Raw genomic sequence first — 21,789 nt, 5'->3', positions numbered from 1 at the left:
ATAAACAAGAACGCAAAGAAAAATAATACAACGAACGAGAGAGAGAGAGAGAGAGAGAGAGAGAGAGAGAGCACATCAACACTCACAGGACCACATACTTCAACCTTTTTTTTTTATTATTATTATAATTTCTAGACAACCTCTGACCAGACGACCTTCAGTTGTTCGGGTGCCGGGCAGTTGGCAGGAGGGTGGAGGGCAGTCTGGGTGGAGGGTAGTCTGGGTGGAGGGCAGTCTGGGTGGAGGGCAGTCTGGGTGGAGGGCAGTTTGGGTGGAGGTGGAGGACAATTGGGTGTTTGGGTGGAGGACAGTTGGGAGGAGGGTGAAGGGAAGTAGGTGGAGGGAAGTAGGGAGGAGGGAAGTAGGGGGAGGGAAGTAGGGAGGGAGGGTGGAGGGAGTAGGGTGGAGGGAAGTAGGGTGGAGGGGGAGGAGGGTGGAGAGGGAAGTAGGTGGAGGTAGGGTGGAGGGTGGAGGGGGAGGTGGAGGGAGGGGAGGGAGGGGGGTGGAGGAAGGGGGAGGAGAAGGTAAGGGAGAGGGAAGTAGGGAGGAGGTGAAGGAAGTTGGAGAGGAAAGTAGGGTGGAGGGGTGAAGGAAAGGAAGGGTAGGGGAGGAGGGTGGAGGAAGTTAGGTGGGTGGAGGGTAGGAGGTGGACGAAGGGTAGTTAGGGAGAGGAGAAAGATGGACAAAGGAAAAAGGAAGTGGATTGGGCGTGGGAGGCGAAGGAAGGAGAAGCGGAACAGGAGGGTGGAGGAAGGAAGGAAGGAGGAGGAAGGAAGGAAGGAAGGAAGGAAGGAAGGAAGGAAGGAGTTGTGATAGGAAGTAGGGGATGGAGTGAGACCGGTGGTGTGGTGGTATTTGTGGTAGTGGTGTGTAATGGTAGTGGCAAAGGTGGAGAAAAGAGTAGTGGTGTAATGGGGGGGGTAGAGTGGTGTTAGCAGATGGTAGTTGTGGTGGCGGCAGTAGTAATGGTAATAGTAATAACGGCAGTGGTGTTAGTGGTGGTAGTAGTACTGTTGGCATTAGTGATGTTTATAGTAGTAGTAGTAGTAGTGGTGGTGGTGATAGCAGTAGTAGTAAATGGTGATGATGACAGTAGTAGTAATGATGTTGACGGTGGCAGAGGTTAGTAGTGATGGTGGTGGTGGCAGTAATAGTGATGGTGGCAGCAGTAGTGATGATGATGGTGGTGGTGGCAGTAATAGTGATGGTGGCAGCAGTAGTGATGGTGGCAGCAGTGATGGTGGCAGCAGTAGTGATGATGGTGGCAGCAGTAGTGATGATGATGATGGTGGCAGTAATAGTGATGGTGGCAGCAGTAGTGATGGTGGCAGCAGTAGTGATGGTGGCAGCAGTAGTATGATGATGATGGTGGTGGCAGTGATGGTGGCAGCAGTAGTGATGGTGGCAGCAGTAGTGATGGTGGCAGCAGTAGTGATGGTGGCAGCAGTAGTAGTGATGATGGTGGTGGTGGCTGTGGACAAAACACCAGTGGCCCCGGGGGAGGGATCTTGGGCTTGACTGTAACTGGCACACTTACCGCCTCTCCCCACACCACCAAGTACGGACATCCGGTGCTGCTCTCTGAAGGGGGGTGGGGAGGGGGGTGGGGGGAAGGGGGTGGGGAGGGGAGAGGTTACAATGGTACTTGGTGGTGGCGGATGGTGTTATAGGATAGTGGTTACTGGTTAGTTAGTGGTCTACAGCTGGTGATGGTAGGTGGTGGTGGTGGTGGTGATGAAAGGGTGTTAGTGGCTGGTAGGTGGTGGTGAGGGGGGGATGGTTGACACTGCTAGCGGTGATAAGAGTTACGGGAGGAAGAGGAGGAGGAGGAGAAGGAAGAGGGGGAAGATGTAGAGGAGGAGGAAGAAGAAGAGGAGGAGGAGGAGGAGATGGGAGAGAATACGAGAGGAACACACACACGCACCAACACTAACACAACACAGACGACCCTCCAGTAAGGCGACACAAATTGCCTCACTCTCCCAACTCCTGTTACATATAAATCAGTCTAACCTTCTTAACAAATATCTCAAAGAATCACTTATATGAAACTAAACCAACCACGAATAAATATGTGAAGCGTAAGACTCTGTTTCTCTTAAGTCTCCAATATTAAAAAAAGAAAACACCCCCTCTCTCTTCTTTCTCTGCTCCCTCCCTTCCCCCTGCCTCCCCCTCCCTTCCTCACCTCCCTCTCTCTCCCTGCCTCTCCCTTCCCTGCTCCCTCTCTCCTTTCCCTGCCTCCCCCCCTCTCCCCTGCCTCCCTCCCTGCCTCCCCCTCCCTGCCTTCTCTCTCTCTCCCTGCTTCCCCCTCTCTGCCTTCCCTCTCTCCCTTTTCCCTGCCTCCGCTCTCAAGGCACAACAAAAAACGAACTAATAATAAAAAACATACATTAACTTCGGGATCAACAAAAAATACGGAGTGGGGAAAATTGAAACCCCCCAAAAAGACTCCGTAAACTACTGTAACATCTTAGTGTCAACAACTGTACAAGGAATACAAAAATCAACGAAAAATCCATGAAACTACAACGAAATATCCACGAAACTACAACGAAGAGAAATAAGAAAAGAAGAAGAATCAAGTCAAACACCGATAAAAGAATAAAACAAGAATAAGAAGAATGACGAGAAGGAAATGAACCGAAGGAGAAACGTGAGGGAGGAAGGAGGAGTCACAGCCCCGGCGTCCAGTGTCCAAAAAGAGTGAAGGCAGAGACCAAGTCAATGTAGACCAGGTTCCGCCACCTTTAATATCCACAAGCAGCTGCACCACCACCACCACCACCACCCATAAAGATGAGTGCTGGTTACTGTAGTGGTGGTGGTGGTGGTTACTGTGGTAGTGGTGGCAATGGTGGTAATAGTGGTGATTACTGAGGCAATGGTGATAACGATGATGATAGTATTAGTAATGGTGGGAATTTGGGTCATCATCAGTAAGCACCGTAAAATCATGATAACTCACATGAATTTGGCTGTTAAATTATTCCTGTTTTTTTCGACGACAACAAGACCATCACATTGCCATTTTTTAGGAGGACTGTGTTAAACCTGTTGAAATTATAGATAACTCCTATTAATTTACCTGTTGATTATAGATAACTCCTATTAATTTACCTGTTGATTATAGATAACTCCTATTAATTTACCTGTTGATTATAGATAACTCCTATTAATTTACCTGTTGATTATAGATAACTCCTATTAATTTACCTGTTGATTATAGATAACTCCTATTAATTTACCTGTTGATTATAGATAACTCCTATTAATTTACCTGTTGATTATAGATAACTCCTATTAATTTACCTGTTAAGTCTAGTGTTTAAGCGACAGTATACAGACGGGCATTGATAGGGGTCGGCTGGAGCCATATACCTAACGAGGGTAATGTAATGTAGATACAAGCTCTGACAGGTACGCATGGGGTAACTAGTAAGTATTTACCAGTGAATGTTTATACCAGGACAGACGGCAGCGGTAGTAGTATCAGAAAACATTATCTCTTGAGTTTATATTGTGTATATAGTGGGTTTATATATTATGTGTGTATAGTAAGGTTGCTTGTGGGAATTTATATATATTAGACCAGTTTGAGACGACGAATTGAGATGACGACTACTACTACTGCTACTACTACTACTATTATTTCCACCACTACTAATACTACTACCACCACCACCGTCATCACGTCACAACACCATCACTATAACCACCATAAACACCATCACCACGTCACAATACTGCTTCTCTCCCCAGACTACTGTAACTGTTTTAATCTCTTCATCCCTACCAGGATATAATTAATTAAGCCGGGGGGGAAGGAAATTTTCAACATATTTTCACACCTCCTTATTACCAAGTTCATGCATCATGCCGGGAGCGATGACACACGATCAAAAATAATAATAAAATAAAAAATAAAATAAATAATAACAAGTGCAGCTTTTTCCTCGTCATACTCCAAAAGGATGTAAACAAATAATGTAAACACGATAGTCAAGTAAACAGTCCACCATGACAAGAGGATGTGTGTGTGTGTACTCTCTATTATTGCCCCAGCTGGTCTAATGGTCTTTGCTGTGACTCGTGGCAACACCTTCAAGCATAATAACAATAATAAACAGTTGCGACAGATAAACAGACGGAGACACATATATAAACATTAAAATATATATATAAATAGATAAACAGCAACTATATATCCAGATGCAATACTTACCGTACACAGAATTAATAAACAACGATAGATGAACACAGCCCCGACGCACAAACAATATAAAGAAGAATAATAAACATAAAGACTGATAAACAAACATACAACAAGCTTTAAAACAGAGAGAACCAACCATTAAAACACACACACACACACACACAAGCAGCACGTGTTCGTTTGGTGTTTTCAGACAAACTAACCTACTCTGTCTAACCTTACACTGCTTGTTTTCTCTCTTCCTTTACAAACAAACATTAACTTAGGAAATTTATATAAATACGTCTAAATACAATGCAGAGGCTAATATAATTCGTCGTAAGCGAGACAGCTATATACTGTACCTATATATGAGTATATAAGACAATTATATAATAAATCTTGATGTGAACAAATTATGTGTTTCAATATGTACAGGGCGTCGTGACACAGTTTGACGCAAGTAAATATGTAACTCCACGCTCTTATATGTAGCTACAGTCACCCCGCAAACGTCCTGCCACCTCTTCTCCTGAACCACGAACCCCGAAATTCAGACTCGTGAATCCGAAGCATTTATGGACAGAATAATACATCGGTGTTTATGGCTTCGGATTCACGAATTTGGGGTTCGTGGGTGACTGTACAAGAGATGACACAGCTTCTGGGTATATAACTGAAATACATATGTCTCTCTATGTAACTCCAACATGTGTTTATGATTGTATACATATAGACAAACAGGCAGACATATACCTACATAAACATAGGCAGACATAAACTCACATAACATACAAAGCCAAAGCAGGACGTACATGTAGACACAGATACAGACATTCACCCACATGTAAAATCAAGACAGGACGTACACAGACATAGACAGACAGACAGACAGACAGACAGATAGACAGATAGACGCCACTTACCCTGACTTGGTGTGGTACGTCTCTCCCCTTGTTCTTAGGCTTGGGTCCTCTCTTGGCTCCCCCAGACTCACGTTGGCTGTAAACAAAGAAACAAAACAAGTTAGCTCACTCATATAACGTTCTGTAAACAAACAACAAATTAGTCCACTTATATAACGTCACGCAAACAAATAAACAATCAACAAATCAGTCCTTATAAATCGTTACATAAACAACTAAACCCTCTCATCTAACGCTAGGTAAACAAACAAACAAAATAACAATCCACTCCTATAACGTTATCTCTGTAAACAAATAAACAACGACTTGGTTCGGTATAACACGAATCCTGTAAACAACGAAAACTTTACACTGAACAAATATTTACTGTGACCAAAGGCTTTATTTTTAAGAGGCCATTATTACCTATCAGGGATTCAGAATTGCCACGACACTTTAATTAATCTCTTTGTACACATACATACATACATACATACATACACACACACACACACACACACACACCAACATACACACATACATAGTTTAAAATCCTCAAAGACTAATTATGTGAATGTATGTTTACAATATAGGATAACATCTATGTAAAGAAAGATATCGTACTCAAGGGGTTAAGATATCGTACTCAAGGGGTTAAGATATCGTACTCAAGGGGTTAAGAGATCGTACTCAAGGGGTTAAGAGATCGTACTCAAGGGGTTAAGATATCGTACTCAAGGGGTTAAGATATCGTACCCAAGGGGTTAAAATATCGTACTCAAGGGGTTAAGATATCGTATTCAAAGAGTACGAACTACAGTAATTCGCTGTGACCCGAAGGTTAACATAGTACAGGAGATTACAGTACCACTAAGTAATAACAAACTGTCATCACAAAAAATCACTTGAATAATCACCACAAATGAATAGCAACCCCACATGAACAACCCCCCCACATGAATAACCACCACATGAATAACTACCCCACATATATAACAACCCCACATGAATAACTACCCCACATGAATAACTACCCCACATGAATAACTACCCCACATGAATAACTACCCCATATGAATAACTACCCCACATGAATAACCACCCCACATGAATAACTACCCCACCTGAATAACCACCCCACCTGAATAACTACCCCACATGACACAACCCAACTGCCTTTCAACATAACACAACTAATCTCAAAACATTTATAGCATCTCGTCCATAATTTTGTTGACTCTTACCAAATGCGCCACGGTACTATTAAATTACCCTGCAATTGCAATCTCGCCGTGACTGCATTCCAAAAGGCGTGGTAGAGACTTTCCCCAGCCAAAACTTTCAGTAGTCAATTAAGTGAAAAGGCCTTAAAGGGATCCCACGTTGGAGCTTTTCACAGTGTCTGGAGGCTACACCACTCTGAAGATAAGTTGTATTTGAACCGATCAATATATTCTGCCAAGTGAGAGGGAGAGATGAGGGGGAGGTGGAGAGAAGGGGGTGTTAGGGGAGAGGGAGAGAAGAGGAGAAGAGAGGGGGGTAAAGACAGAGAGGAGGAGGAGGAGGAGGACAAGCAGGGAAGAAGGGAGTGGGAGAGAAGCGAGCCGGGGAAGAGCGGGAGAGAGGTGGAGAGGAATAGAGGACGATGACCGAGGGAGAGGGAAAGAAGAAGAAGACAACGAGCAGGAAATAGGAAGAGGAGGAGGAGCAGGAGGGAGGAAGTGAGGACGAGCAGAAAAGGATGGGGGAGGGAAGAGGAAGGGGAAGAGGGAGGGAACAGAGAGAACAAAACAATACCCCCTTACTCCCACCACCTCAACACACACACACAACCCGACGTCAACCTAACCCATACCCACACCAACACAAGACCATCCATCCACTGACTGACCAATAATACAGGTGTGCTCAGGTGTGCTCGATACATCACTATACCCACACCTGCACCAGTCAACAAGGAGACCAATTTCAAACACCATCTATGAACTAAGTCACCTTTTTCCTGAGTAATGTCCATAAATTCGTAAGATCACTATATCGAATGTATAATACCCAGTAAAATAATAATAATACTCACTAGGAAACACAGCCCCTTAACATATGCCTGGACGGACTCAGAAATCATAAGAACATTAAACTTGTATATAAAACCCACTGTGATGACAAACGTCTACTACAACTAAACCTTCCCCGGGTACATAAACTGTAGTGGGGTACCTAAATTGGCCATCAAATTTGTACTGCACCACAAAATTATTAAACCAACCCCGCCCTGATACAGACACCACCTGGGTAAATACTGTACCCGTATTTTATGTATAAATCTGTATTTTCTTCTTCTAAATAAACATCCTGTGCGTGAATCTATCCATTAACACCTAAATTATACTAGTAATTATAGCTCTACAAAATGTCAATACAAGTTTATGTAGAAGAAAAGCTTGTAAATGTGACTTAGCAATTTATATCATATTGCATCTACCTAAACTGTTATTTGTGTTGTCATAAAAAAGTCTGAAATCTACTTCTTAATTACGTAACCCGTAACAGCACAACAACGATATATCAGTATAAAGTTTCAGACTACAGAATATTCATTGCTACTGTATCTATATGTTGTAATAGTACAGTACTGTTTGAATCTGCTGTTTAGTTATATTTCAAAATTTAGTTTCTGGCTAAATTAAATCTACTAATACGGATATCTGTAACAATACTGTAATTATATTTCTGTACCAATCTGTATTATGAATAAATATCATCTATATTACATTTATTACATCCTGAAATACAACTTTTTTTTAATCTCAATCACAAATCCCCTTCCCCAATAAAATATTTCATCTCAGTAATTATTCCCGTTTCCCTAATCAAAAAAAAAAAGTTTCACCTGGCCTCGGCATTCATCAATTAATGCCGAGTGCCTTTATTTACATTCATTATACATGCAAGGATCCATCTCAAATTCACCAGTACGCGAAACTCTGCAAATTCATGTCAACATTAATCTTGTTCGAGATTTGTTCAAAATAAAATGATAAATATGAGGGTTTTTTTTTTTTTTACAGTGTCAACAGAGAGGCTGGAGGGATGCACTATAACAAGACAGGATGGACAACAGAGGTGACACTATATCTCTCTCTCACTGCTTCTGTGTGACGAGGAATATAAACTGAGAGAGAGAGAGAGAGAGAGAGAGAGAGAGAGAGAGAGAATAATAATAAAAATAACCTAAATAAAACAAAGGAGATACGAAATATGAATAAAACAGACGACAACAGTACAGAATAAAGTATTAGAGAAGGGCCACTGTACTTGAGCGAAGATAACCAGCAATTGTAAGAAATCAACAAGTATTTACAAACAGCAGGTGTGCACATCAACAACCCAAACAGGTGTACACAATAACCCAAACAGGTGTACACATCAACAACCCAAACAGGTGTACACATCAACAACCCACACAGGTGTACACATCAACAACCCAAACAGGTGTACACATCAACAACCCACACAGGTGTACACATCAACAACCCACACAGGTGTACACATCAACAACCCAACAAGTGGAAATATCAAACACACACAACAAAAACAAGGTCATTAACAATACACAACACCACAACAAGATCATCAACACAACACCATAACAAGGTCATCAACACAACACCACAAATATCAACACAACAACACCACAATTATCATCAACACAACAAAACCAGCAAGTAGAAACATCAAACACACACACACACACACACACACACACACACACACACACACACACACAAACATCCCCTACAAACTTCACTTCCAAAACATCATTTATCACCCACACTAAAACTCTTGAGACGAAAGGCAAACACATCAACATCATCAGGAGAGGAATACCAAGGAGGGGAATACCAGGGAAGGAACAGGGGAGAGGAATACCAGGGGAGAGGAATACCAGGGGAGAGGAATACCAGGGGAGAGGAACAGGGGAAATACCAGGGAGAGGAATACCAGGGGAGAGGAATACCAGGGGAGAGGAATACCAGGGGAGAGGAATACCAGGGGAGAGGAACAGGGGAGAGAATACCAGGAGAGGAATACCAGGGGAGAGGAATACCAGGAGAGGAATACCAGGGGAGAGGAATACCAGGGGAGAGGAATACCAGGAGAGGAATACCAGGGGAGAGGGAATACCAGGAGGAGGAATACCAAGGAGGGGAGTACCAAGGAGGGGAATACCAGGAGGAATAAGGGGGAGAGGAATACCAGGGGAGAGGAATACCAGGGGAGAGGAATACCAAGGAGGGGAATACCAAGGAGGGGAATACAGGGGAGAGGAATACCAGGGGAGAGGAATACCAGGGGAGAGGAATACCAAGGGGAGGGAATACCAAGGAGGGGAATACCAGGAGGGAATACCAGGGGAGAGGAATACCAGAGAGGAATACCAGGGGAGAGGAATACCAAGGAGGAATACCAAGGAGGGGAATACCAGGGGGAGAGGAATACCAGGGGAGAGGAATACCAAGGGAGAGGAATACCAGGGAGAGGAATACCAAGGGGGAGGAATACCAAGGGGAGGAATACCAGGGGAGGAATACCAAGGGGAGAGGAATACCAAGGAGGGGAATACCAAGGAGGGGAATACCAGGGGGAGAGAATACCAGGGGGAGAGGAATACCAGGGGAGAGGAATACCAAGGGGAGGGAATACCAGGAGGGGAATACCAGGGGAGGGGAATACCAGGGGAGAGGAATACCAGGGGAGGAATACCAGGGGAGAGGAATACCAGGAATACCAAGGAGGGAATACCAGGGGAGAGGAATACCAGGGGAGAGGAATACAAGGGGAGAGAATACCAGGGGAGAGGAATACCAAGGAGAGGAATACCAAGGAGGGAATACCAGGGGGAGAGGAATACCAAGGAGAGGAATACCAAGGAGGGGAATACCAAGGGGAGGGGAATACTAGGGGAGAGAATACCAGGGGAGAGGAATACCAGGGGAGAGGAATACCAAGGGGAGGGGAATACCAAGGAGGGGAATACCAGGGGAGAGGAATACTAAGGGAGGGGAATACTAGGGGAGAGGAATACCAGGGGAGAGGAATACCAGGGGAGAGGACACCAGGGGAGAGGAATACCAGGGAGGGGAATACCAAGGAGGGGAATACCAGGGGAGAGGAATACCAAGGAGGGGAATACCAGGGGAGAGGAATACCAGGGGAGAGGAATACCAGGGGAGAGGAATACCAGGGGAGAGGGAATACCAGGGGAGGGGAATACTAAGGGGAGGGGAATACCAGGGGAGGAATACCAAGGAGGGGGAATACCAGGGGAGAGGAATACCAGGGGGAGGGGAATACCAGGGAGAGGAATACCAAGGGGAGGGGAATAATAAGGGGAGGGGAATACCAGGGGAGAATACCAAGGAGGGGAATACCAAGGAGGAATACCAGGGAGAGGACACCAAGGGGAGGGGAATAATAGGGGAGAGGAATACCAAGGAGAGGAATACCAGGGGAGAGGGAATACCAAGGAGGGGAATACCAGGGGGAGGAGGAACAAGGAGGAATACCAGGAGAGGAATACCAAGGGGAGGGGAATACCAGGGGGAGAGGAATACCAAGGAGGGGAATACCAGGAGAGGAATACCAAGGGGAGGAATACCAGGGGAGGAATACCAAGGGGAGAGGAATACCAAGGGGAGAGGAGCACCAAGGGGAGAGGAATACCAAGGGGAGAGGAATACCAAGGGGAGAGGAGCATAAAGGGGAGAGGAGTACCAAGGGGAGAGGAGTACCAAGGGGAGAGGAGTACCAAGGGGAGAGGAATACCAGACACAGACATTAAAACTACATAAAAAAAAAATAGAGAGACGGCCATAAAACGCCAACCTCCTCCTCGACACTAGTGGGAGTCAACCTCTTCCTTCCTTCCTTCAACACAATGGCAACAAGTAGTCCCTCTCCTCCCCTCCTGATAGTAGGGTGCTCCCTGAAGTATATGAATGACGATGTTGGGCTAGAATATAGGATAACTGAGAATATATACGCATCGGTTAACTGAGAATATATACGCATCGGATAACTGTGAATATACGCATCGGATAACTGTGAATATACGCATCGGATAACTGTGAATATACGCATCGGATAACTGTGAATATATGCATCGGATAACTGTGAATAGACGCATCGGATAACTGAGAATATACGCATAGAATAGCTAAAATTATACGCAAAGGATAGCTGATAAATTATACGCATAGATAACTGAGAATATACGCATAAGTTAACAGAGAATATACGCATAAGATAAGAGAATATACGCATAGAATAACTGAGAATATACGCATAGAATAACTGAGAATATACGCAAATGATAACTGAGAATATACGTATTGGATAACTGAGAATATGCGCATCCAATAACTGAGAGCATACGCATAAGATAACTGAGAATATACGCAAAGGATAGCGGTAAATATGCGGAGAGTAACACCGGCAAAATACACATACATCTACAACGTTGCAGACACGAAAAACAAAACAAATAAATAAATAAACTAACAAATGCAAATAAATAAATAAATCCGTAAAAGGTATTTGAGGGGGAAAATATTAACAGGTAGACAGACACACAGGTAAAATCAGACAATAACGATAGATACAATAATACTGAAAACATGACCAGTTATTAACCTCACCCAGACTGACTTCATAAACGGTTAAACACACAAATCACTCTTTTCCTGCAGTATTTTTTTCCTTAACATATGTTTATGCTAAAATTAACCTTATTCAACCAAGTAGGATAATAACAGTAATTAACCCCAGGAGATTTACCATTATCCACTTGCCTTACAAATACAAAGCCATTACTGTGGTTAATTTTATTTTTAACTCACAATATTAACCTAACCTAACCTCTATTTAACGGTCAATATAGATAAGGACGTCCGTTATATCGAAGGTCGGTTTGAGATAAGTCCGCTCTATCGACAACTGCTTCTCTCTTTCGTGTGTATGTACGTATGTATGTGTGTATGTATGTATGTATGTATGTATGTATGTATGTATGTATGTATGTATGTATGTATGTATGTATGTATGTATGTATATGTGTGTAAGATTCTAGACAAATCACCTCATATTATCAACTGATTAGGAGATACGCTAACTAACCTATTACCCTCTCACCTGTGCAGCTTACTACCCTCACCTGTGCAGCTTACTACTCTCACCTGTGCAGCTTACTCCCCTCACCTGTGCAGCTTACTACCCTCACCTGTGCAGCTCACTACTCTCACATGCGCAGCTTACTACTCTCACCTGTGCAGCTCACTACTCTCACATGCGCAGCTTACTACTCTCACCTGTGCAGCTCACTACTCTCACCTGCACTTACTACTCTCACCTGTGCAGCTCACTACTCTCCTGTGCAGCTTACACTCTCACCTGTGCGCTCACTACTCACGTGTGCAGCTCTGCTCTCACTCACTACTCTCACCTGCGCAGCTTACTACTCTCACCTGTGCAGCTTACTACTCTCACCTGTGCAGCTCACTACTCTCACGTGTGCAGCTTACTACTCTCACCTGTGCAGCTCACTACTCTTACCTGTGAAACTAATTAATTCAGTCACTCACCTACTAACTCAACCAGTCCCGGACATTAACCCACCAATTACCTTAACTAAACCTGCCCAGAACAACATAAAATCCTATTCTAGTCTTTATGCACATACACACACACACACACACACACACACACACACACACACACACTCTCCAACGACTGATTCTCCGCCTCTGAAGGGGTAGTTAAAAGATCAGCCCAACAGCTGGGATCACCCTAACGACCTCCTGAGTCACCCCCCCCAAATCCCTTCCCCAGCCACCACCGCCATTCCTGGAGCTGAAGGTTGAACTACCCAGACCCATGGTAACGTCCCCCGCGAGATGACGTCCAGACGGTCGTTAACGCTAATTGGGATCTCCCAAGGTCGAGGCTAGGGTTATGGGAGACTTGTGTAGACCTACTCTCTGGGACAGGAGGAGGAGGAGGAGGAAAGGAGCAAGTGGGGGGAGGGGGAGTGGGAGGGCGGAGCGGGGCGGGCGGGGGGGGGGGTATGAGGGCAGAATCCCATCACCATAAATCATTAAGTTACACATAATCCCACTACCGAAATAACGGACAGTCCCTCACAAATATAGTGGACAAGCTCCTGCATAAAGCGGACACAACCCATCACCATAAACACTACAAACTTGGTTAAAAAAAATAGTTCAGCTAGTTAGGGAAACAGTTACATACGTCAAAAAATTAGGTAATTAAACTTTATTTTCTCTTGGTAATTACAATTAATTTTACATATACAATAAACCTATCTCTCTTAATTGTCAGAATGTTCAATGAGCATAAACTTTAATTCTTGAACTACCCTGAGCAACACCAACCCTCAACCACTTGCAGGAGAAGAACACAACATAACACCTTGAGTCTCTATCTACTTCACAATCACCTCTTGTATCAGGTATTCACTGCAGGTAGCTGTACAAACACCTGGGGACTCAACACAACTGATCAATATTCTCCCCAAATACCCTGGAAAGTTATCTCACACATTTCTCTACTTACGTGAGCCTCAAACGTCGTCCAACAACGGTGTGGGGTTCACCAGGTGAGCCCTAGGGATTGTGGGACACGAGACCCAGACTCAAATGCACTTAATTGGACACAGTTTAATAATACCGTCCCGATGGGTGGTAATCTACGTCACGCGCCTCTCCTCTAAAATCATTCACTCTATCACCTGTTTACCTGTTCTATATACATGTCTTAAGTTCGTCTGGACATTCGACGTATAGAATAACACGTGTCACCGCCCACCAGAGCCAGAAACACACAAGAGATAATTAAGATAAGCGAACGAGTAGTTTATCAGCGGTGAATGATGCAACAATATCACCTCTATTTATCAGAGGATTATACACACATACACTTATTTAATGCCGGACATTTCTCATAGCCTACACCGATGTGGTCCACCACACACCCGCAGGCCACGTGCACCACAAGAGATCACTTACAGCCACACACACACACACACACACACACACACACACACACACACACACACACACTAAACCGTTAAATAATGAATATCATCAGAGCAAACTTCAAATAAGTTACCTAATACTCCATCTCCAGGAGACTTAACAATGCTGTAAACACTCGTCGTGGGGACTGTATTAAAGACCCCACCAACCTGACCTCCACTAAGCTACTTAAATTCTTAACCCTATATTAGTGAGCTTCCAATATTCATCAACCGCGCCGCAGCCAAAAGCCATATAGAAACTGAGCTGGAGCCATCCATGACGTAGTTGATCCCCGCTGAGCACTACATCACACACCAGTCAATGAATCATAATCTTGACATGATGCGCTACGACACCTAAACCCGGCGTCACCAGACCGTATGCACCGGTAAAATGACACAACTTACACTGAGAGTTAGAGCGTAAACCATTTATCTAGGGACGAACGAACGGACAGACAGATAGCACTGTAACGACCGTAAATCCTCTGAACATTACTTTGGAGCCCCCAGTATAAATCCCCCATCCCTACACTCCCCGCCAAAGGAAAAATGGTGACCGTGTATTAGCAATTGACTGTATTATATCCCACTTTAAAAATATATATATATATATATAAAATCCCTCGCACGAAAACACTCTATCAGTCATGTTAGGAAAGGCTGGTGGTACTGGACTGTTTAAGGTATCGTACTCAAGGGATTCTATCATCGTACTCAAGGGGTTAACTCATTGTACTCTAGGGGTTAACTCATTGTACTCTAGGGGTTAACTCATTATACTCTAGGGGTTAACTCAGTGTACTCTAGGGGTTAACTCATTGTACTCTAGGGGTTAACTCATTGTACTCTAGGGGTTAACTCATTGTACTCTAGGGGTTAACTCAGTGTACTCTAGGGGTTAAGCCATCGTACTCTAGGGGTTAAGTCATCGTACTCTAGGGGTTAACTCATTGTACTCTAGGGGTTAAGTCATCGTAGTCCAAGAAAGTCTCTAGATGGCCACGCCCCCTACCTCGGTAAACAACGAGACTAACCTGCACCGTATCTTAGTAAACAGAGCGGTGGAGGTAAAGACCTGTTTGTTGTCTACCTCAGTAAACAAGAACAATATTTTCAGTTCTGCTTCGTTCAGTAAACAGAGAGAGGATGATCAATGCCTGCGTTACAGTCTCACTCCCTCAGTAAATATCAGTAGAAGTTTAGTCTGATTCTTACTTCAGTCAACAGCTTAAATGTAGTCCTAATTACTTCAGTCAACAGTATAAATCGTGTTCTAATTACTTCCATTCATAAAATAAATCTTTACGAAATTATTTCAGTAAATAAAATAGCTGAGAGATTTACTCCTCCGGCAGGCAAGCAGTATCACTAAACACGACTGGGGAGCATTACTTGTACCCCAGCTCGGTAAACAAAAGCCCACGAGGTACCCTCTCATCCACGTGGACTCCGCTTACACGTCTAATGGAGCCCCCAAAAGTCTTAACAGGCCCCAAGTTTGGGTGTCTATTAAATCTAAAGGGCTGATTAGTAAGTGATTCTAAATGATCAGGGTAAGTCAGGTTAGATTGGGGGTCAGGGGGTTATCAGAGCAGGGGGGCTATTAAGACAGGGATGGCTATTAGGGCAGGGGGCTATTAGGGCAGAACTACAGGGCAGGGGGCTGGGGCAAGACTCTAGGACAGAGCTAGGACAGGGGACTATTATAACAGGGACCCCAGCTAATCGCCCAGTTCAACATCATTTCCTTGAGCAAGGGAAAGGAGGTGAGAGTGAAGAAGGGTGTGGCAGGGAGGGAGTGGAGGGGTGGGGGGTGTGGAGGAACTGGGGAGAGGTGGCAGGGGAGAGTGGAAGGTGGAGTGGAAAGGGAGGGGAGTGCGGGGAGGTGTGGTAGGAGGGGACCAGGAGGAGAACCACACATGACGTAGGTGATGGCGTGTTGGCGTGTCTGTGGTCACGACAATTAACCAAACGTCTCTCTCCTAAAGGCTGCCCCGTTTTTTTTAGGCGTTCTTGTGGCTCAACTCTAATACATACGCACCCCCCACTCCCCCCCCACACATACGCCCTGTAGCCCTCACACGCCCACGCTCAACCCGTGTGTGTGTGTGTGTGTGTGTGTGTGTGTGTGTGTGTGATTATTACCTGGACACCGATACTCTAATAGCCAGCACAACAACACTCACTCTCACCTTTTTTCCCCTACCTGATTCTTATGACGGAGGCCTGTATGTGTTATGTCAGGTTGTAAAGTATGTGTGTCAGGTTGTAAAGTATGTGTCAGGTTGTAAAGTATGTGTGTCAGGTTGTAAAGTATGTGTGTCAGGTTGTAAAGTATGTGTGTCAGGTTGTAAAGTATGTGTGTCAGGTTGTAAAGTATGTGTGTCAGGTCATAAAGTAAGTGTCAGGTTGTAAAGTATGTGTCAGGTTGTAAAGTATGTGTGTCAGGTTGTAAAGTATGTGTGTCAGGTTGTAAAGTACGTGTGTCAGGTTGTAAAGTATGTGTCAGGTTGTAAAGTATGTGTCAGGTTGTAAAGTATGTGTGTCATGTTGTAAAGTATGTGTCAGGTTGTAAAGTATGTGTCAGGTTGTAAAGTATGTGTCAAGTTGTAAAGTACATACAGTAGGTTGATTTCTTTTTCATCGGAACATCACGAGCTTTAAAAGCCAATTTATTCCAAGTTTTCTTTTTACTATCACAAATAATATCATAATCTAATCTAATAACAAATTATTTCACTCGTTATAGTTTTTTTTTACGATTATCTCTTGAGTACGATGAATCATCCCTTGAGTACGATGAATCATCCCTTGAGTACGATGACTTATCTCTTGAGAACGGGAATTAATTACTATGGCATTGAAAGGACCAAGACATCACACTTTGGGGATTTAGTCATTGTACTCTAAAGGTTGCGTCATCGCACTCAGGGGGTTAAGTCATCGTACTCAGGGGATTAAATCATCGTACTCAGGGGGTTAAATCATCGAACTCAGGGGGTTGTCATCGTACTCAGGGGGTTAAGTCATCGCACTCAGGGGATTAAATCATCGAACTCAGGGGGTTAAGTCATCATAGTCAAGATTTTATGAACATCAAAAAAATTCTTAGTTTATTATGAACGTTTAGGAGTTGTCTGGTCAAAGGTAAAAACCAGGTAAACAGTGCTCATTAACCTGGCCGGAGCAGAGAGAGAGAGAGAGAGAGAGAGAACGTATGCGTGTGTGTGTAAAAACTACGCTGAATAATCCTGGTATAGTACATAAACAATAAAACAATAATAAGAACAATAACCCTTCTAGTGCTGGGGGGTGAGGAGGGGGAAGGGGGTGAGAGGGAAGGGTGAGAGGAAGGGGGTGAGAGGGAAGGGGAGAGGAAGGGGGTGAGAGGGAAGGGGGGTAAGAGGGAAGGAGGGGGTAAGAGGAAGGGGTGTGGAGAAGGGGGTTATGAAGAGTTTACCAGAAATACGTTTTGACCTTTCCTGGTGTCCATAAACAAAGTTGTTGAAACGGCGCCAATTACCTGAAGTAGTCAGGTCATTTACCTTCACTAGAAATTAATTTGGTTCTGTAACAAGTGTGTGTGTGTGTGTGTGTGTGTGTGTGTGTGTGTGTGTGCGCGTGCGTGCGTGTGTGCGTGTGCGTGCGTGTGTGCGTGTGTGTGTGCGCGTGTGTGTGTGTGCGTGAGAGGAGAGATAGAGAAGATGATGATGATGATGCTTTTGATAATGATTTTAATTTATCCCTGGCAGCGTAAAAAGTTTATTTCCATTTCCTAACTAACCCACAAATCTTTTAATTATATAACTTAACCAATCAACAAAATGCCCAACAAATGCCCTTAATTTACCTTGTTCACTTTAACCAGCCCTCACAAACCTCATCTATAAAACACTCACAAAATAAATAAATAAATACCTCTTTTTTTTCCAATTCCACTCCATTATTATCATTTACCTAACTCACTCCCGGGGATTTTAATTACATTCCCTAACCAACAAAAGACCTTGAGAGTGGCTTTTGGTCCGACTATCTTCACCTTACTAACTACTCCGATAATAATGCTTTTTTTAACTTTTGTTTTTTACAGCCCAATATAAATCCTTCATACTCGCTGTTGTTTCGCCATGACTGTGTTTACTTGACTGCCGTATGGGTATTTAATATATCAATGGAACGAAACAAAAATTGCCACGGGCTTTATTATTTTAAATACCTAAAAATAATATCACAAACACCAATAATAATAATAATAATAATAATAATAATAATAATAATAATAATAATAATAATGAACTCTAGAGTATAGTTCTATAGCCGTGTCGGAGGGCCTAGGAGTAAGACAGGTGATTAAAATAGAAACAAAAGGTAATCCTACATAAATATATTTCTTATAGATAATGTTAAGTCAAAATAATGATAATATTCAACTGGTTAAATCATAATACACAGGAAAGGTGACTTTACACAAACCGGTGTCAAGAGGTAAGCTACCACATTGCCTCTCATAACGTTGATGAGTTAACGTTGCACTAAAAACTATTACTGACAAACGTTTGATGTTATTCGGTTTCCGCTAAAAACACCGTTGGCTCACAAACGCTGTTGAGTTGCTTGACGTAATGTGTTGGTGTAACATGTCGAGGCCCGTCAGTCAGAAGGAAAACTTGGCTAATGAATGTTTCCTGGTGAGAATGTGTAGAAAACAAACTGTTTGTTTGGTAAACGTTTGTCGAAAAGCTTCCCATAAAAACACGTTTGTCAAACGTTGGCCGTCAAGCCTCGCGTAAATAAAACGTTGGTAATTACACCTGCCAGTTGCGCGGGACTCTCACTGTCAAAAAATACCATCGATTTTGTCACCAGGCGGGAGTGACACACGATGGCGGTGTGTCATTGAGCCGGTGGCCCTGGTACTGCTCCCATGCTCACCTGGCTGCCATTACCATCATGGTGCTCCCTGCCACCAGCCAGGAGAATACAACCATCACTATGTTACGCTGTTCTACACGACCAACACACAACAATGACACCATCACCACGATAAACAAACCACCATCATACAGTATCTCTGACGCATTCATGACAAACTGCACCACACACACTATCACCATCATCATTATCACCTCCATCACCACAAAACCAACCACCACCACCCCACATCTCCCTTTCACACACTTTCGTAACAGACGGAACCATACACTAACGCAACCAAGCTCCACGGAAAAGGTTAGGTTAGGTCACGATAGGTTCTGTGACCACCAACAAACAGTCAACCCACCATAACAACTAAGGTTAGGTTAGGTTAGTTGCCAGCTGACCCGACACCTGGCCACTCCCGCCCACACAAAATAATCACACACCCTGCTACCAAAAGGCCGCGTTCCACACCCACAGATATCGACTCACGCTGACCGCCACACAAAACATTCACTAGGTACACAAAGGAATGTATCCCACCGAACGTTTACAGAGAATAACACGGGACAATGACTGATAACCACGTAAACATCTCTCTATTTAATCTTGTAAACAGCTCGTGTGTGTGTGTGTGTGTGTGTAATTGATTACCCTGTGTGCTCATGACAGTGTGTTTGTTAAGGCTGATCAAATAAACAAGGCTGATCAAATAAACAAGGCTGATCAAGGAAACATGGGTGATCAAAGTAAACAAGGCTGATCAAAGTAACCAAGGCTGATCAAGTAAATCAAGTAAACAAGACTGATCAAGTAAACAAGGCTGATCAAGTAAACAAGGCTGATCAAGTAAACAAAGCTGATCAAGTAACCAAAGCTGGTAAACAAGGCTGATCAAAGTAAACAAGACTGATCAAAGTAAACAAGGTTGATCAAGTAAACAAGGTTGATCAAGTGTAAACAAGCCTGACATAAATTCCCGAAAGACAAAAATTACAGAAAATAGGTTTATCCCACCGTATTTGAGTTCACCTAAAGATTAACCTCCCAAACACTATTTCGGGTTAGGTTAGGTTGAGATTGGATTAGGTTTTGTTAGGTTAGGTGAGATTAGGTTAGCAGTAGGTTAGGTTAGATTAGCATTAGGTTAGGTTAAGCTAGGTTAGCATTAGGTTAGGTCAGGTTAGCGTTAGGTTAGGTCAGGTCAGGTCAGGTTAGCGTTAGGTTAGGTTAGCGTTAGGTTAGGTTAGGTTAGCGTTACGTTAAGTCAGGTTAGCGTTAGGTTAGGTCAGGTCAGGTTAGCGTTAGGTTAGGTCAGGTCAGGTTAGCGTTAGGTTAGGTCAGGCGTTAGGCTAGGTCAGGTTAGCGTTAGGCTGAGCCAGGTTCGCATTAGGTTGAGGTTAACCTTAGGTGAAATAAAGCTTCGGGGAGGAGGGATCTTTCATGTCAGCCCCCAAAGTACTACAACTACTAATTCACCCTTAATCCCTATGAAAAGACACAATATAAACAAGAGGTTGTCGGGGAGGAAGGGGTTGTCTGGGGAGGAAGGTTGTCTGGGGGAGGAAGGTTGTGGGGGGAGGAAGGTTGTCTGGGGGAGGTTGTCGGGGGAGGAAGGGGTTGTCTGGGGAGGAAGAGGTTGCCGGGAGGAAGGGGGTTGCCGGGGGAGAGAGAGGAGGTTACCGGGCCTTGGTAAGCCATCTGCCCGGCAATCATCGGAAAATGGTTAGGGGAAATATGCGCCGCGGTCCGTTATATTTCTAAGCGTTTGCATTTCCGACATATAAAAAATAAATAAGATATACCGAAGCAAATATGTGATGATACAGCTAATAAAAAAAGAGTCAGACAGCTATAATAACAAAATAAACAGCTAAAATAGTTCAAATAAAGCTAAAGATAAATAATTAAACGGAGGTAAAATAGAGTAAAAGTTAACAATTTATAAATGCAAAAAAAAAAATACAGATGAAATACCCAACGGAAAGGCTACAGCGTGTGGTGTAATTAAGTGCTGTAGAGATATACAATACGCAGAGAGAGAGAGAGAGAGAGAGAGAGAGAGAGAGAGAGAGAGAGAGACGCTACAGCACCGACCAATCCCCTTATTATAATCAATTACTGGCAAATCTTGAATACAAATTATCTATAATCCACCTAATTCCCTAAACGAACCACCAAAAAAATAATTAACCCCAGCTTGATAACTACCCTAAATCTATTAACTATCTAATTGGCCAAACCTCCTGTTTTATGCACCTCACAATTGGCGGTAATCAGCAAGCAGGATAATTATTACTCATGGTGCTTGTTGGCAGAAAATAACAAGTTGTATGCTCGCCTCTCGGTACTACGGGCTCAGATTCTAGGCTCCATTATCGAGCGATTAATACTAGTGGTTTATCACAAGGGTAAAATGCGCTTATCAGGGATTTCTGGCCTAAGTGCTCTTGAGAGGCTGTGTGTGTGTGTGTGTGTGTGTGTGTGTGTGTGTGTGTGTGTGTGTGTGTGTGTGTGTGTGTGTAAATAAAGACAAAGCTAAGTGCATCTCCGTCAACTTTAGCTTATCAGCCGTTTCTGACTTAAGTGGTCCTTTATACAAATTAAAGTTGTCTACACGGGCTAAATAGCTGATGCACCAAAGTCACTTCAACAACTTTAACACTTGGGATACA

At 43.6% G+C, this 21,789-nt stretch overlaps 1 protein-coding gene across 1 annotated transcript in view; it reads right to left on the bottom strand.

Moving 5' to 3' along the window:
* The window catches only part of LOC121859901 (chromobox protein homolog 2-like), a 101,131-nt gene that overhangs the window by 31,895 nt on the left and 47,447 nt on the right, over positions 1-21,789 (bottom strand). Inside the window, exon 4 of the mRNA XM_042356859.1 lies at positions 5,122-5,197. Coding sequence (XP_042212793.1) covers positions 5,122-5,197 — 76 coding nt within the window. The remainder of the gene's footprint in view (positions 1-5,121; positions 5,198-21,789) is intronic.

Source organism: Homarus americanus, unplaced genomic scaffold, assembly GCF_018991925.1.
Source record: "Homarus americanus isolate GMGI-L3 unplaced genomic scaffold, GMGI_Hamer_2.0 scaffold44110, whole genome shotgun sequence".
Lineage (NCBI taxonomy): Eukaryota > Metazoa > Arthropoda > Malacostraca > Decapoda > Nephropidae > Homarus > Homarus americanus.
Note: the sequence above shows the minus strand (reverse complement) of the source record. Positions and strands in the feature narration are given on the sequence as shown.